Source organism: Macrobrachium nipponense, chromosome 7 (assembly GCF_015104395.2).
Source record: "Macrobrachium nipponense isolate FS-2020 chromosome 7, ASM1510439v2, whole genome shotgun sequence".
Classification (NCBI taxonomy): domain Eukaryota; kingdom Metazoa; phylum Arthropoda; class Malacostraca; order Decapoda; family Palaemonidae; genus Macrobrachium; species Macrobrachium nipponense.
In genome coordinates this window covers 2667534-2684542 of record NC_061109.1, presented here as the reverse complement: position 1 = coordinate 2684542, position 17009 = coordinate 2667534, and the positions used below count along the sequence as shown (strand labels likewise).

General features: G+C 42.7%; 1 protein-coding gene across 7 annotated transcripts in view; it reads right to left on the bottom strand.

The window, feature by feature from the left end:
• The window catches only part of LOC135217473 (protein sidekick-like), a 258080-nt gene that overhangs the window by 111568 nt on the left and 129503 nt on the right, over nucleotides 1-17009 (bottom strand). For all 7 annotated transcript variants that reach the window (XM_064253381.1, XM_064253382.1, XM_064253385.1 and 4 more), the window contains exons 3-9: nucleotides 13413-13589; nucleotides 12778-12997; nucleotides 11964-12146; nucleotides 10861-11069; nucleotides 10230-10380; nucleotides 9425-9552; nucleotides 7878-7997 (exon numbers count right to left, since the gene is read on the bottom strand). In XM_064253381.1, coding sequence (XP_064109451.1) covers nucleotides 7878-7997; nucleotides 9425-9552; nucleotides 10230-10380; nucleotides 10861-11069; nucleotides 11964-12146; nucleotides 12778-12997; nucleotides 13413-13589 — 1188 coding nt within the window. The remainder of the gene's footprint in view (nucleotides 1-7877; nucleotides 7998-9424; nucleotides 9553-10229; nucleotides 10381-10860; nucleotides 11070-11963; nucleotides 12147-12777; nucleotides 12998-13412; nucleotides 13590-17009) is intronic.

The window sequence follows — 17009 nt, the reverse complement described above, 5'->3', positions numbered from 1 at the left end:
GCCCATGCAAAATACGCAGAGTGAGGGGTGGCATGAGGAGGGACTATATGTAAAGGACCTCAGGTTTGTATAGTTAGGAAAAATGCAATTTTCGACAAATTGTCATTTGTTCCGATACGTAATACAAACCATCGGTCCTTTAACAATAGGAAGACTCACTTCTTGGTGGGAGGAATCTGAGTCTTTTGATGAACAGACTGATGTTCGTCCATCCCTGGAATGCCTCCCTGGTCGTAAGAGCGAGGGAGGGATCCAAGCCTCTGTCCGATTGATCGGGGTGTGCACCGCAGGATCAATGGTCAGACCTCTGGGCCGAGTACTAAGAGAGAGGCAAGCGTATCTCTTTGTACCAGCAAGCAAGAACTTGTTCCTGTTTGCAAGAGGCAACATAAAGTATGGGTTGTCTCAAGCTGGCATCCACTTCCTCCCCCTTGTTGGAGGAAGTGGTGGATATACGCTCCTATCCCTAGTGAAAGGGATAGGATGGGGCTCTGTTGAGTAGCTCACCTGCATCTTGTCCTTATCCAGCAGGGTGACGACCGTGTCCACAGGTAGAGGGGAAGAAAAAGATGGGAAGAGGAGCCAGTCACACTCTCATTCACTCATCCATTCTTACGGTCACACCAGGACTCGATGCTGTTCAGCCTGCGAGGGTCTGGGTTCGCTACACAACATGTTGAGCAGCCACCACGGGTCCCAAGGAAAAAGATCCAAGGACCTGTGGGCAATATCCCGAAGGTAGAAGGAAGGGCATGTGGTCTGGTTGGACCAGACCCCGCCTTCAGTACCTGCGCCACGGAGAAGTTCTTGCAGACAAGGCAGCATCTCCTTCGCATCGAAGGCGGTGAAGTCCATTAGGGAGGGGATTGTGAACGACTCGAACCAATCGTCAGGGACCGAAGGGTTCTGAGTCTTCGCTACGAAGTTCGGTACAAAATCGAGCGTCACGGATCCCCATCCCCTGGATGCTTGACTTCGCAGGAGAAGTCATGCAGTTCCTCAGAGGAAAAGAAGGAAATAGTCGCATGACCTATCCCTCTTCTCTACTTCGGTGATGTCCAGTACCCATACTGGTTTGTCCGTTTGCCACGAAGTCTCTCGCATCCTCCTATCCCCATGCAGCGAAGTTCTCGGTAGTGGATAGGACACCGACACTCCATGGTGGGTGTCGATGGTATGGGTACTGTGACAAGCTATTAAAACGAAGTAATGATTGCTCTGTAACAACCGAACTAAGTCAACAGCGTAGTTCGTAACTGACTCGGGCGCTCTGACAGCTGCCGACTGACTGCGTTCGGTAGGAGGCAAGTTGTCCAAGCATCCGAGCAAGTCACGTGACCTTCGCCTTTAAAGGGTTATGCCGAGAGACCAAACAAATAATGTATTTGTTTGTCACCAATGCCGGACAGCGAGGTGATGATTCTCTTAAGGCATGTGCCCAACAGGCGAAAGTCAATTGCCTTCTAGAGACTGAGGTCCCTGAAGGCAAAACATCTCATAGTTGTTGAATCTCAGCTAAGGAGAAACAACACTATGTACCGTTGAAGACGAAGGTAGATATTGAATGCAACCTACGTCTTCACAGACGAATCGAGAGAAGGATTCTCAAGATTCATAACCTGTGCTTACAAATGACTGAAAACGCTAACCGCTATTTCATTGCTGTCCGGTGAGAAGTCGTAGTTGCAAATGAAAGCGGGGCGTTCTTCAGTAATGAAAACACAGGGGAAAGCCGCCTGAAGAACTGCTTCTCATGGGCTGAACATTTGGAAGTAGAGCTGTCAGGTCGGAGAGTGGGCGATGTCTTCTGACATAACTTGTAATTCGGGTTGAACAATGAACAGTTGTACACCTACGAATACGAGATATTTTGAAGACAAACTCAGATGTCTGCAAAATCATTCGCATTATCGCAGTGCGATGCAGCGGGAGACTTGTACAGACTTCTGTTACCGTGTGGTAAACAGAAAGATGAAAGAGTCCAAGAGATATCTCTGTTGAAAATTCTCGCAATGTCGAAGGCGATGGAATCTAGCGTCACAGCAGTAGATGGTCCTTCATTATTGCGAGAATCCCCGTTAATCAGAGACCTAAGTCCATGATTGTTGGGCAGAGATACGGTTCGGTAGTCAATCAAAGCAGGGGAGAGAGAGACATAACTGACCGTGCATCTCGGAGGCCCAGCTGATACTGAGCTGCTATCAGGCAGTTCAATACGCAGTAGCTGAGCCTGGCCTCTCGCTGACTCGTCATCCTGAGTTGCCAGGTAATCCATTATTCTACGAAGGAATGCGTTCGGCTAGAACCACCGAGCATAAAAGATATGCTCGAGCAATTATATTTAGGCGAAACGAATTTCGGTAAATATAAAAGTTAAAATGGTGTTGTCGTGACAAAACCATAAGTATATAAATTTGAAACTGAAAACTCCTGGGAGGTTGCAGGCAACCCCGAGTTGCAGTTCAATTAGAATACTTCTCGTCTAAGTCGCAATCCGTAGATAAACTAGGATATGCGCGCCTACCCCTCGGACAATTCAACTGCTTAGCAGAATCATGTCGCGAGGTTAATATACGTAGTATATTTTGCTACGTCTATAGAACGCCTCGCCTTCCCAGCAGAGTTTTAGTTATATTTAATTATAAAAGTAGCAGCCATGCCGTCTCCTGAAGCGACTGTTGTTGGGAGAGTGGGTATGTCGTAGGAATGATATTTCCGGTCTGACGGAAGCTTAGGGTAAGAGAGGCAAGTCACAAGAGTAGCTAGGCTTCGAGATGGATTTTAGGGACTTCTACAATAAGACCTATTTTCCTTCCCAATTTGCTGGCGTTGTGTTTACCACCTTTCAGGCAATGCTCGAGGCGGTTTTTGGAAGCCCCGTGATTCGAAAACAAGCAGTATCGCTCTCAGTCGGCTGCGAGACGTGATCTCGGACGGAGGTCAAATTGCCAGCCTCCCAAAATTAGGCCTACCCACGACGCACTGGTGGACACGAACCCCAGACCTGAACAGAGGTCGGACCGCATTCTTCTACAAGGATACACTAAATATTGCATAAAGATTCCATGAGTCACGTGCCGTCTCTCTGCCGCAAGTGTGCATTAACCCAAGTGAATGAAAATCAGCTTGAATTGAATGAGACTATAAGCCCCAACGTGGGGGCCAATATCATTTAACTTTTCTCCAGGCCAGCACGGGCCTTTTGTAAATTAAATTAGTTTTAAAGTAACGAGCTGAGTTTTCTGGCGACCTTCCCTCTAAAGAAAGAAATTAATAACTATCAGTTTACGGTAAGTTAAAGAAATTCCCTCTTGAAATCCCTCAATTATTTCCGTTTACGTATCTAGCTTCTCCCAAGGCCCTATATACGTAACAATTTGTAGGATTCTGAACAACGATTTCCATCCTAAATTCTTTCCTTCAAGAAAACAAAATAAGGATTGGAGATCGACCACCTTCGATCTCTATCAAAGAGAGTGAAGGAGAAGTCTTCCTCGAAGGAAAGCTTCAATGGTGAACAGAATACTAAGACGATAGTTCAAGCCAAACTGGATATTCCCGTCCGTTCTTCTCTATTCCAGGTTGGTCGCCTACAGTGAGATAGTCTTCTTTCAGCAGCAGTCTTCTTCCCAATGCTAGAAATTCCAGGAATTCGAGCATAGGCGAGGTTCCCGATTATCGTGTAACATATCGGGGATTCTCGTCTCGCTCACTTTGGACCGTGGTCTCGCCTAAGTGTTTGGAGATCGTAAAAACTAGAACACTGAATGCGCTAGAAATTCCGTAGAATTCTAAGCAGTCTGCGAAACCCCCACCGAATTCGTGAAACGATATCGGCTGGTGGTCCTCTCGATTCCCGTAGAAATCGAGAATGGGGCAGGATCCCTCCTCAACGACCGGGGGCTTACGTCAGGTAGGACCCGAAGGTCCCCCGGTAGCGCAGTCCCCAACATGGGATCCTACAGAGAAATCTCTGTAGGATCCCTCCCCTTTCCCTCGTAACCGTAAGGAGAGAGGGAATGGGGGAGGAATTGGATACTCGCTCGCCTTCCCAGTGGAACTAGCAGTTGGAGAAGAGTAAGAGCAGCCATCGCCTTACGGCGATGGCCTCTCAGAGTCTGGGAAAACGTATCGTCAGGAGAAAACGTTTTCCCGAGGAGGGTTACGAACTCTCACTGTAGGTAAGGGTCTGCTGCCACTGTGAACGTCGTCTGGGTGGGGCTGATCGACACCTAACAGGAGAGAGCCGATACCGTCCTCCGACTCATTCCAGTCCTCGTCGAGGTCGAAACCTCTCAGGAGGACCGAAGGAGTATTTAAATACGGTGTCCGAAGACACGTAGAAACGCCGCTGTCGCAGTAGAGGAGGTGGAAGTAGCTTGATCGACCGGCCAGAACTGAGAGAGCCTTCTTGTCCGGAGACGAGAGACTCTGGTTCAAGACAGAATCGGCAAGCTCCGATCGCGGCAGACCCACCGTCGGTTTGGGTTCCCTCTCGGGCCCCAAAACGACTCGAGCAGAGACGTGGGCTCTGCTGGGAGCGGCAATCCTTCCCCGAGGTCGTTGCGCTGACGAATCAGCGCCATAACCTCGACAAAGTTCCTCTGGATCTCGGAAGTCATAGCATCTTGCAGAGTAGGACCATCAAGCCCCTCGAACAAGAGCATTCCGAGAACCTCCCCCTTAAGGAGGAGGAACTGCAATAGACCCCTCTCGGATTCCTCCTGCCACTTGCGCGTACGTCCTGGTCGGTCCGAAGATCGTACCTGGTACTTACGGCGTCGTGACGGGATCGTGCGGGGTATGCCCCTCACGATCACCTTGCTGTGCCTCGCTCTTCCTGGTGCAAACCGAGGAAGTTGCAGGCACGGGAGAGGAAGACATGACGCTCCTCTTTCGCTCGCTGGCAGAACCAGCGGGCTTGGAGGGCTGCAGGCGATCGCCACTTTGCAGGCCTAGTCGAGCCGTTTCCCAGGGAAACGGCTGGACCGAGAACAGCGGCCCCGATCTCGTGTGCAGAGGAGCTGCTGCTGGTCCCCCTATCCGCCCGGTCCCTGTGGGAGCGGTGGTCAGGTGACCTGCTATGCTCGCTGTCGCGGTGAGACCGGATGAGCGTCCTCTCGGCGCGTCGAGCCGTCCACTCGGTACTTCTCGCGAACGAAAGGCCGAGGCAGATCCTGGTTTAGCGGCAGAACCGCTAGAACCAGGCGAGGAAGTGCCAGCCGAAGCTGGTACTCCTCTGGTCCCCGTCTTCTTCTCCTTGGTAGAAGAAGAGACGGGCCCTGTTCCCGAGGGAGCAGGAGGACCAGCAGAAGAGCTCCCCGAATCGCCGGAGCGAGACGGGCCCTTAGAAGGTCCCGAAGGAGCCTTCTTAGGGGGGTGGGGGGAAAACCCGGGTTACCAGCTGGTCGCTGCAAGAGCGGCCGCTGGCCTGGCGAGAGTCACCTGAGCGGCTCTCACCAGCCTTCTGCTCCGTGCCGCGTCTTGGCGCCGAGCGAACTCTGGCGCCGAAACTTGACTGCACGGTCTCCCGAGGGAGAACGTACACTCGGGATCTCTCGCGAACGAGAGACCGAGCCGGAACCTGGCGTAGCGGCATCGCCGCTAGCACCAGGCGAGGAAGTACCAGAGCTAACCGATACTCCTCTGGTCCCCGTCTATCTCTTCCTTACGGAAGGGGAGACGGGCCCCGCTCCCGAAGGAGCAGGAGGACCAGCAGAATGGACCCCCGTCCCACCCACCGGGGGTGGGACGGGCCCTTAGAAGTTCCCGAAAGGAGGATTTCTTAGGGGGGAAGGGCAGAGCCTTCTTCTTCTTCGGCTTATGGGCCTTAGAAGTCGAAGGGGAAGAGGCAGCAGCAGACGATGAAGACGAAGATGACAGCTTCCTCTTCTTCTCTTCCTCGTCAGCTCACGCAGGACAGTCGTCAGGTCCTCCATCCAGGCCGGAGCCGGGGCTATTGCCGAAACAACACGGCCCGACTGCACCTGTCCGGAAGGACCTGGGACTGGGGAAGACACACCGTGGGCAGGACCAGCATGGACAGGCTCAGGAACCAGGAGCGACAGGAACAGCAACCAGCTCAGGAGTGGCAGGAACAGCGGCAGCGGTAGACCCAGAAGGGACAGCCAAGCCAGCAGCGGGAATCACATCAGCAGCGGGAATCACATCAGCGGCAGGTACGGCAGGCCCAGCGATCGCCTCGTAGAATCATCGGCAGCCAGCGGGAACCTGGGTACTGGCGGCCGGTCCAGGGGCGAGCTGCTGGAACAGCGGAAGTCTGGGGCAGGCAACACGAAGAAAACAGGCGACGGCAGCAACCCCCCCTCAGTACGGCGGCGGCCCTAGTAGCGGCAGACGGTGTCACCGACACAGCATGGGGAGTGTAGACCAGGAGGGGGGGAGCAGCATAAGCGGCCGTGGTAGTAGTGGAGACCGCCCCAGACCTCGCTAGACGCTGCAGCAGCCCGTGGATGCTAGGCACCCCTGCCGCCGCGGTGGTCCATACCTGTCCAAGGTCGTCTCCCACGGATGTAGCACCTGCGGTAGCATAGATAGATTAGTAAGAGGGGTTCCCTCACGCACGAGGGGAAGACATGCCCCACCCCGAACGCAAGGAAGACCCCAAATACAAAATACAACGAGGAAGCTGAGCGGGGGGCAGGAAAGAAGACGAAGAATCGGATACCAAGGGAGTCGCGGGAGAGCTTTCCGACGACTTCCTGGCAGACCTTCGCTTCCCCTACACCCGCACAGCAGTGAAAAGTAATAAATGAAAAATGAAACAGAATACTGCCCTTGGCGAGTTCACTTCATAGAACTTAAAGTGGGGAAACAAAGATCAATTCCCGGGTAAGAACGGAAACTTGATCCAAATAATATGATGCTATCATAAAATATATATATATGAAAATGAAACAGAATACTGCACTTGCGATTTCACTTCCACAGAAAATAATCCTAAGGATCAATTCCCGGGTAAGAGCGAAAATTGATCCAAACTAAATTTATGCAAATAAATAAATGAAAAGAATACTGCATTGCGAATCCACTTTCATTGCATTTTATCATACAAAATAAAAGGCTCGTGCCGAGCGCAATCACACTCTTGGTAACGAACGCACAGGCAAAAATATAATGAAAAAAGTACTTACATTTTTCAATTACACACTTTCGCCCAAAATACATGACTCGGCGCGAGCGCGCCCACCCTCGGCACCGAGACATAATTCAAGGGTTCAATTCATGAAAAGAGAGGAAATCGCCGCATCTACGGCGATAGCTCCATGTTGGTTCATAATTAAGTAATGAAAATGAAAACAGTGTACTTACAGTTTCATTTTCAAGTCAAACAGACCATTAGTAGAAAACACAATATAAACAAAGCATACGACGATGAAGCGGGCAGAGAGCGATGACGAACACGTCCTTCACACCCGCGGCCGAAAGCAAAAGTGATTTGTCGGACAAGCAGTTAACTACCGTTCTCCCCTTGTTCGAAGCTTACGACCGTTCCAGCTGCCGCTAGCTACTTCCTATTGTTAAAGGACCGATGGTTTGTATTACGTATCGGAACAAATCGGCGATTTTTGGTGCCATAATGAGCCGAGTTTCGGTTATCGTTGCCAATAATAGAGTTATGGCACCATAACATACCTAACAGAGGTGCCATTAACTGGTTATTGGCGACATTAACCAAAACTTGGAGCATAAATTTCCAGGTTTCGGTTAATGGCAGTTTTCACTGATCAGCATCCTACCGAGAGGAACCCCTGCTGATAATCGGGGACTGCCTGTACTGAGGGGCCGGTTGTAATAAAATTTAGAGCAAAGAACTTTGTCTTCAACATAAAAAGGATTATTGGCATTTAACTTACCTTCAAATAACCAAGTCACATTGGGGTGAGGTGCCCCACCAGCTCGACAAGAGATGGTTGCATCTTGGCCATCTAAGACTGTGCGATTCTCTGGAGATACGTCCATCACAGGAGCTGAAGCTGTAATGAAAAACATGTGACATTTTTTTTAAGCCTCTTCACAATTTTCTATGGAAAAACTTTCATAATACACTCTTAATATTACTGAATTTTGAGGACATCTCTTGAAGAAGTGTGGAAAAATATCTGAAATATTTTGTGTGGTACAGTCAGCTGAAATTTACTTATTCAGTCATATGCAGTGGATCAATGAATAAAAAGTTTTTGTGAAAGTCAGCTTACTTTGCAAGAAAACTGAGTAACCCATCAATAATTCTTTTGTGGTCTATTTGATTTTGATTTAGTACTTCATCCCCGCTGTTACCCTAAGCTAAGCAGTCACTTGCTATGATGCATCTCTTCCAACTAATTGTATCAAAAGCATCTTCCTTTTTCTAAACCCTTCATCTTCAAACGCCCCCTCACCTTATCACACCATCTACCCCTTTGCATCCCTTTCAACCTTCTGCCCCAAACAGGTTCCACCCTAGCCCTCTTCCCATGCCCTCACCATCTCAATCTCAACTCTTATCATGCCACTAATCCCTGCCAATTTCTTTGTTTCCCAGCTTCTAATGCTGCAAGATCCCCAAAATCCACCTCAGCATCCCCATTTATGTTTAAATCTAGCTTCTGTTCCTTCTTCCTTTTTAATGCCCACGTTTCTGAACCATACATCACCAGTGGTCTGATTACAGTATACAACAGAGCTTTGTTTTCAGTTTACTTAGCATTCTTTTATCCCAAACTACTCCTGCCACTTCTCTCTATTTCCCCCACCCCCAAAGCTTGTTTCATCCTGCTTTCAACCTACTGACAACCAGCCGAGAAGAGTCTACTTGGGACTCAGAGGTCTGGAAAAACTAAGCCCTATTAATAATAATAATAATAATCAACCTACTGGCTGAGAGTGGATCCTAATTCATTGAAAGCTCTCTGCTAAATTGACTTCTATGCATCTTCTATCTTGTATAGATAATCTATTCCACCCTCGCTTCCTGACACCATAATCTCAGTTTTACCCATATTTACTTTAATACTATCCCATTCCATTACAGTTTACTTCCTGGTGTCTTAAAAGAGTTCTCAAAGTTACAAAACCATTTCCACTTACTGCATGCCTGTAATATGCCTATACAATATGATTTCCAAAAGGCAGGATAAATAACATTCATCTAAAGTTATTTGGTTTCCTGAATCTTTTTCTGCAATGACCAGTTTCCAACTGCTCACTGAAAGCATCACAGCATAGCACTGTACCTAATGACCAACTAAAAAAATAACTAATTTCTATTACTGACAAAAATTCAATGTGAAATTTAAGCTCCACTTACAAATAATAATCTTCAATCATACTTTCAAATTAAGAACATATTCCAAGGCAATCAGCTTGTAATATTAAGGCTTTTCTTCAAACATATTACCTTGGTATAATATATAATACTTACTCTTCACTTTCAGCCATGTGTAGGATGATGTTTCACCAGCAACATTGGAGGCTAGGCACTGAAACATGCCTGTGTCGTTTACCTGAACGGAGGAAATAGCCAGAGAGCCATTCAAAAGCACCCGATATCTGAAAGACAACAAAAATCATTATCCCATAAACTATTCATCAAACCATGAGCAAGAGATTCGTTAGGAACATCATCTCCTAATGAAAAGCCAGTCCTATGCCCTCATATACAGTATTCTTTATTTAATAGGTTAGTACAGGTTTCAGCCTTCAGGAACGTATAAGGCTGCATCATATGTTTCACGATTCCTTCAAGAATTGGTAAGCAAACAAGGTCCTATGCTTTTCTATACAGTTTTCTTTAGGTAATCCATTCTTGCATTTACCCTTCCTTCATGAAACCTGCACTGGTTTAAAAGATTCAAAAGAAAGGTAACGCTATGATCCACAAACTAACACTGCAATGCTCGAGCTCCTACTGTTGCAAAAGTATATATGAAATTTCCTTCAACTCTCACTTTTCCTACACCTAGAATAAAGCTCTCCTCTTCAGGACCATTAAACAAGTTCTACTGCGGACCTTAATTACATTACTGATATTTGGTCACATTCTCTGGGAGTTTCAAAAACCTCCTACCACTGTTCTTACTAAATCTGCAGTTGGGTGCAACACTGAGTTTACAAAACAATAAAAAATTTGTACAGGTATATCTTACAGCCACCGTCATCATTCAAAAAGAGTACTACAACACTTTGTCATATCTTAGCTTATCTAAAATAGGATTTGTTGCAATTACCTGTTGTCATCTAAAGTAACAATATTTACAGCATCTCTGTGCCAAGTCACATATGGTTCAGGTGTTCCAGTGACAGAGCATGGTATCATCAAAGTTTTCCCCAAGTCTGCAAAGGTCTCAGGAGGTAGTTGCCGTGACAGCTTCGGACGGTCTGCAAACAAGACGAATCTTTCAAAAATTTCACCAACAATTTTTCATATAAAATTCATAGTACATATGTACTCTCACAGAATGGAGGATGTTACATGTAAGTGGATAAATAAATAGGGGTATATACTAGTGTTTTCTGTGAATAGAGCAACTGTAATGTGTAAACTGTGCATGATTGGTATGGACATGGTAAAGTTCAAAACTATGGAGAATGTATACACCATATTTGAGTAAGAACCACATGGATATTACCGACATGTACGAGGCTTGTCAGAAAACAAAAGCTTGTCAAAAAGCAAAACAGACAAAAGTATATACCAAACCAATGATTATGAGTAGGAATGAATCCTTGATGATGTGGTGGTTGTTTTGTTGCCTGTGACTGTCACTGGTTGAATAAATGACATATACCTAAAACAATGACACCACTTCCTAACTATAATATAAATACAGATTTTTATGACAAAAAATAAAAACTTACCAATCACAGATACATGAGCTATCGCAATAATAGGGTCATCAATGCTCGTTCTTAGTCGCACTTGGCATTTATAAACTCCTGCGTAGTTCAGATCTGCTTGAAGGAGACTCAGAGTGCGGTTCCATAGGCCATTTAGGGAAAAAACGACTCCTGACAACTCAATCGGAACATCATCTTTGAACCAGAGAGTCTCCAGTTGATACAAAGGCCTAAGATAAACAGTAAAACACATATAAAAAGTTATTAGGTAAGTCTTGTTATTTGAAAAAAATTAACCTTGAATTTTAACTAAGATTACTTCCTACTAAAAGATACAGTAAGCAACTTACATTGCCCCGACTCATTCTGGATGGACTGAACAAATACTACTTACAAATAAGTCTACATGTATCAACTGTCAATTAGTCTGCTTACATATCCAGCATAAAACTGAAATCTTTTCTAGCCTATTATCAATTATAACTGTGTTTCTACAGAAGGTAAATAAGATTGCTTCAAGAAAATGCAAGTAAAGCAGTACTTCCTAATTGTTGAGGCCTGTATTGTTATCTCTGAATTTCATTTCGTCACTCAATTTTCTTTCCTTCAAAACACAATACTACAAGTACACTCCATTTCTCTTCTGTAACAATAGCTTTCCTTCCTGTGTGCCTGAGCCTGCCTACCACCTCTCCAATGTCCCCCCCAATCTCTCTCTCTCTCTCCCCCTATCCTCTCTCTCTCACTCAATCTCGTCTCTCTCTCTCCTCCTCTCTCTCTCTCTCTCTCTCGTCTCGTCTCTCTCTCCTCTCTCTCTCTCTCTCATTGTTACCATAATCACCATACACTTATGGCTCATAGATGTCACAGGAAGTCGAGACTGGGTTAAAAATGAGCATCAATACGATTCTCACCTTGTGCAAACCTTAACATAATCTTTTTATTTTTTTTATTTTGAAATTATACTTCAAGCACTAGCAGATACTACGTACAGTATCTTTATAATTATACTGGTAAAGATATAAATATTGATTTCATCATACAAACAAAAGAACAAAACTAATCACTATAAATGAAGATGCAAATCCCAATGGCAATATGAGCAATAGCAACAAAGTACTAACCTTGCATTTGCTATACACTGTAAATGTGCAATACTGGATTCCCTGACAATGGTCGTGTTTACTGGCGGGACAATCATGGTTGGTGCGATTTCTTCCTCAGGAGCAGATTCACTGTCCTCCACTATTAACCTGATGTCTCCACTAATTTCTTCTACACCCAACTGCGTGTTTGTGATGCGAGCACTGAGAAAAGGAGCATAAATTTAAAAAATGGAGTAAACAGATATGAAATATTTTATACAAGAAATATATTAGCATGGGGCACCTGGAAAGGCAATATAAACATTACAGAAACAACAAAATGAAATTCTGCAACTGTTCCTTCTGAAGAGGACATAATCTTATTCTGTCATGCACCACTAAAATTTGATGTTTCATGTCTATGAATTGTACAAAAGATTCTCAATTATCTTGAACTTTTCTACATCATTACCTAGACGTACTGGACATGTTTCATTTGTCGAGGTATTTTCTTGGTCCAGTGCAATTCATCAAATGACTGTTATAACACCTCAAATATTCTACACTAAATGGGAAATCTTGACTTTTCATCTTTCATCTTATTTCTATACAAATAGGCAGTCCCGTTCCTGGCCGAGTGCCCCAAACCAAAAATCGCTGCCAACTGAAAATCAGCAACAATAAGATTGGTGCTAGACAAATGCCACAAAACTGGATCGCTGTTAACTGATGTTGCGGGTAAGCAGGGACTGCCTTAGTACATATTATGAATTAGCCGAGGTGTTTGTCTCAAAATTCCTTAGCTAATTTTGAGCAGATTGCTCAAAATTCAGGGAAAAAATGGCACTCTCACCTATAGGTCTTCATGTCTGTGCGTTCTGTAGACAAAATAATAAGTGAGGAGTCGTCATTCGCTGTCGCATATTTAATGCCATAGAGCAGTGACCCATCATCAGCCTGCCAGGTCACAGATGGGGGAGGGTACGAATTAACAGGTGGAAGGGACAGGACAGCTGCATTACCAGTAGTCACTGTGACGTTTGTGCCTTCTGTTGCATTGTACCCAGCCATGTCTGTTGGATAAAATTAAAACTTCATCAGTGTTTCACTTCATGCCTTTGTATAAACTGTCAGGAAGAGTTATAAACTGTCAGGAAGAGTTATATGCCTTCATCCAATCAGTTGAATTCTACCAAAGAAATTGTACAGGTTTTAATTACGTATTTCATGTCATACTTTTTTTTTAACAAAATGAAGGACCTGTATCAAATAGTTCATGGCTGCTTGTTAAATGACAACTAAAAAAAAATTCTTTAAATTAAGACCATCAAATAAATATCTCATATCTTTTTGATGATATCAAAGACATTTATCAAATACTTGGCACAACACTAAATACTTTTACATATATTGCACATGCAAAATCCTAACAACCTAGGGAGAAAAAAAAAAAGAGAAAAACAAAAAATCAATTCAATCCAGACTCACAAGCAACAGAAACGGTGATCTTGGCAGAAAAGATGGCTCCTGCCGAGTTGAGTGCGACGCAGCGGTAATCTCCAGCATCCTCTTTCGTGACGGAGGAAATCTTGTAGAAATGCTCTCCCGAAAACTCGCCCAGTACCTCGCCGTCCCGTTGCCACCTGTATTCCGGCTGAGGATAACCTGCAATTGAGTAACGGACGGTCGTGTCATTGTTTATTTTTGCAGTGCTGATACCCTGGCAGAGGAGACCGTTCAAAACAGATGAAGGAAATGAGCGTCAGTGAACTTCACATTTAAATGGGACAACAAACCCAACTCTTGAGATGCAATGGGATGAATGATTTTACACAGTTACGAGTTGTTGTTGTTGTTGTTGTTGTTGTTGTTGTTTGTTTGTTGTTGTTGTTTTGTTGTTGTTTTGTTGTTGTTGTTGTTGTTATTATTCTAAAGATAAAACTCTCCTATCATACATTTAAAATGACGACAAACCCACCTCGTGAGAATGCAATAACGGTTACGAAAATGATTTTATGCAATTAGTAATTAATAATAATAATAATGAATAATAATATTATTATTCTAAAGATAAAACTCTCCTATCATACATTTAAAATGACGACAAACCTACCTCGTGAGATGCGATAGGTTACAAATGATTTATGCAATTAATAATAATAATAATAATAATAATAATAATAATAATAATAATAATAATAAAAATAACATTATCATTATTCACAAGATAAACCCATATTCAGATGAAACAAGCCTACATGGGCCATCGACTTGAAATTCAAGCTTCAAAAGAATATGGTTCATACGGAAGAAGTGACTGAAGACAATAAAATTACACAAAGAAGAGAGGGATAATAAAACCTGACTTGTTTGGCCACAGCTATAATTACCAAGACCTAAAATCAGATAGCCCACTCAAATCAGCCTAACGCAAAACATGAACTTGTAAACCATATTAAAACAAGGATTGATCGGATGTCCAGCTTACTCGGGTAGCGTGCTGAAATTTACTGTCAAATAGAGCGTTGTTTTGCCAATGAAAATTAAAATAAATACGCCATATTTCATTAGAAATAATTGTTCTGTACTGTTTAACATGCACATTAGTTTTTAAGCTTTAATTGTAATAAATAAATAATAAATATCCTATGCTAAAATTCCTGTACCTGTAACTCAACGTCAAACACCTTTTTCAGGCCTTTTTTTAGGCTTTTCCATAGCGCTCCCCTACCCCACCAACAAGAACAACAACAACAAAGTAGTTTGTAGGCTTACTCCCCGAGTAAGCAATACTAAGAAAGGACGAAACTGTATTCGAAAACAAAAGTTGTTGAGTATCAGATTATGCAAAGTAAGAACCCCAGTACAATGCACGTTCTTCCAATTTATACCCAAAGTACATTATTTCTTCAATAATTAAAAGAGGAAACTGGCATAAAATGCATATTTAATGCATCTCAATGTGTTATTAAGTTATTCCTAATTCCAGCCGCAATTCGCACTATAGTATTTTTCTTTTCGTAAATAAACAACACTGCCAGCCCTCTCCCGGCCCCTACCCACCTATTTTGATATTAGTTCATTAAATACAAACAGAACAGTTTGCCCTATCTGCAAGGCACAAGCATCTGAGAGAGAGAGAGAGAGAGAGAGAGAGAGAGAGAGAGAGAGAGAGAGAGAGAGAGAGAGAGAGAGAGAGAGTGGATGGCTGTATGTTATTTAGGGCAAAATCCCAAGCACTGGGGCCAAGAAGGCCATTCAGCGCCGTAATAAAGGTTAAATAAATTCCATTATGGTAAGTGAATGAATGAATCTGAAAGAAATTATTTAAATAAATAAAATGAGATGTGACTAATAAATAAAATAAAGATATGAAGTTGAATGAATGGTGTAATATGTATTAAAAATGGTTTGGTGATGTGATATAAAAACAAAAACTAAAGGTTATTAAAATTTTTTATGCACTTTAAATACTAAGGGCTGCTCTATGAGCAAGAGCCCATGCTGGCTTAAGACCAGCTCAATCTCAAACAACTACACTTTAAAAAGGAGATGAGAGCTGAAATATCTGCAGAGAGAGAGAGAGAGAGAGAGAGAGAGAGAGAGAGAGAGAGAGAGAGAGAGAGAGAGAGCCTTGGCTAAGCAGTGAGAGCAGACACAATACAATACCAGCAAACTATTCATATCTAGTTCTAACACTTCGTAAGCAGGTTAAGATAAGAGAGATGAATGCGAAAAATCACCCATCTGAAGAAAGTTCCTTGCAATCATATAACAAGGCTCCTCCAAAGCTATCAATGAGATTTTTTTTTATCTTTTTTTTTTTTTTTTTTTTTTTTTTTTTTTTTTTTTTTTTTTTTTTTTTTGTTTTTTTTTTTTTTTTTTTTTTTTTTTTTTTTTTTTTGCAAGAACTGGACTCTTTCTTTCTATTGCTTACTTGGGGAGTAAGCCTACAAACTACTTTCTTGTTGTTGGGTTGTAAAAAAGCCTTAAAGGTCTGAAAAAGGTATTTCTAATAAAATATAGCTTCATCATTTTAATTTTCGTTGGTGAGAAAGCGCTCCATTTGACCGTACATTTTAGCACGCGCCCCAAGTAAACTGGAGGTCGGGTCACGCCTTGTTCTAGTTAGTCAAGACGTCTCTGAATCTTCCCTCGCCTGGCTACGAGGATGAGGCTTCCCAATTTCTTGTATTTTTTACATTATAAAATACACCCAATTTCTTGTATTTTTCACATTATAAAATACACCATATTTCTTGTATTTTCCCCATTATAGTTAAATACAACCAGTTTCTTGTATTTGCCCCATTATAGTAAAATACACCCAATTTCTGGTATTTTTCACATTATAAAATACACCCAACTTCTTGTATTTTTCACATTATATAATGCACTAAATTTCTTGTATTTTTTCCATTATAAAAGTACACCCTATCTCTTGTATTTTTCCCATTATAAAATACATACAAGCTTGTATTTAACCCATTATAAAATACACCCAATTTCTTGTATTTCTCACAGTATAAAATACACCAAATTTCTTGACTTTCCCATTATAAAATACACACAATTTCTTGTATTTTCACATTATAAAATACACCCAGTTTCTTGTATTTTTTACATTCTAAAATACATACAATTTCTTGTATTTTTCATTCTAAAATATACCCAATTTCTTGTATTTTTCACATTCTAAAATACACCCAATTTCTTGTATTTTTCACATTCTAAAATACACACAATTTCTTGTATTTTTCACATTCTAAAATATACCCAATTTCTTGTATTTTCCCATTATAAGATACACCCAATCTTGTATTGAAACCATTTTAAAATACACCCAATTTCTTGTATTTTCCCATTATAAAATACACCCAATCTTGTATTGAAACCATTATAAAATACACCCAATTTCTTGTATTTAAACCATTTTAAAATACACCCAATTTCTTGTATTTTCCCCATTATACATACACCCAATTTCTTGTATTTTCCCATTATAAAATACACCCAATCTTGTATTGAAACCATTATAAAATACACCCAATTTCTTGTATTTTCCCCATTATAAAATACTACACC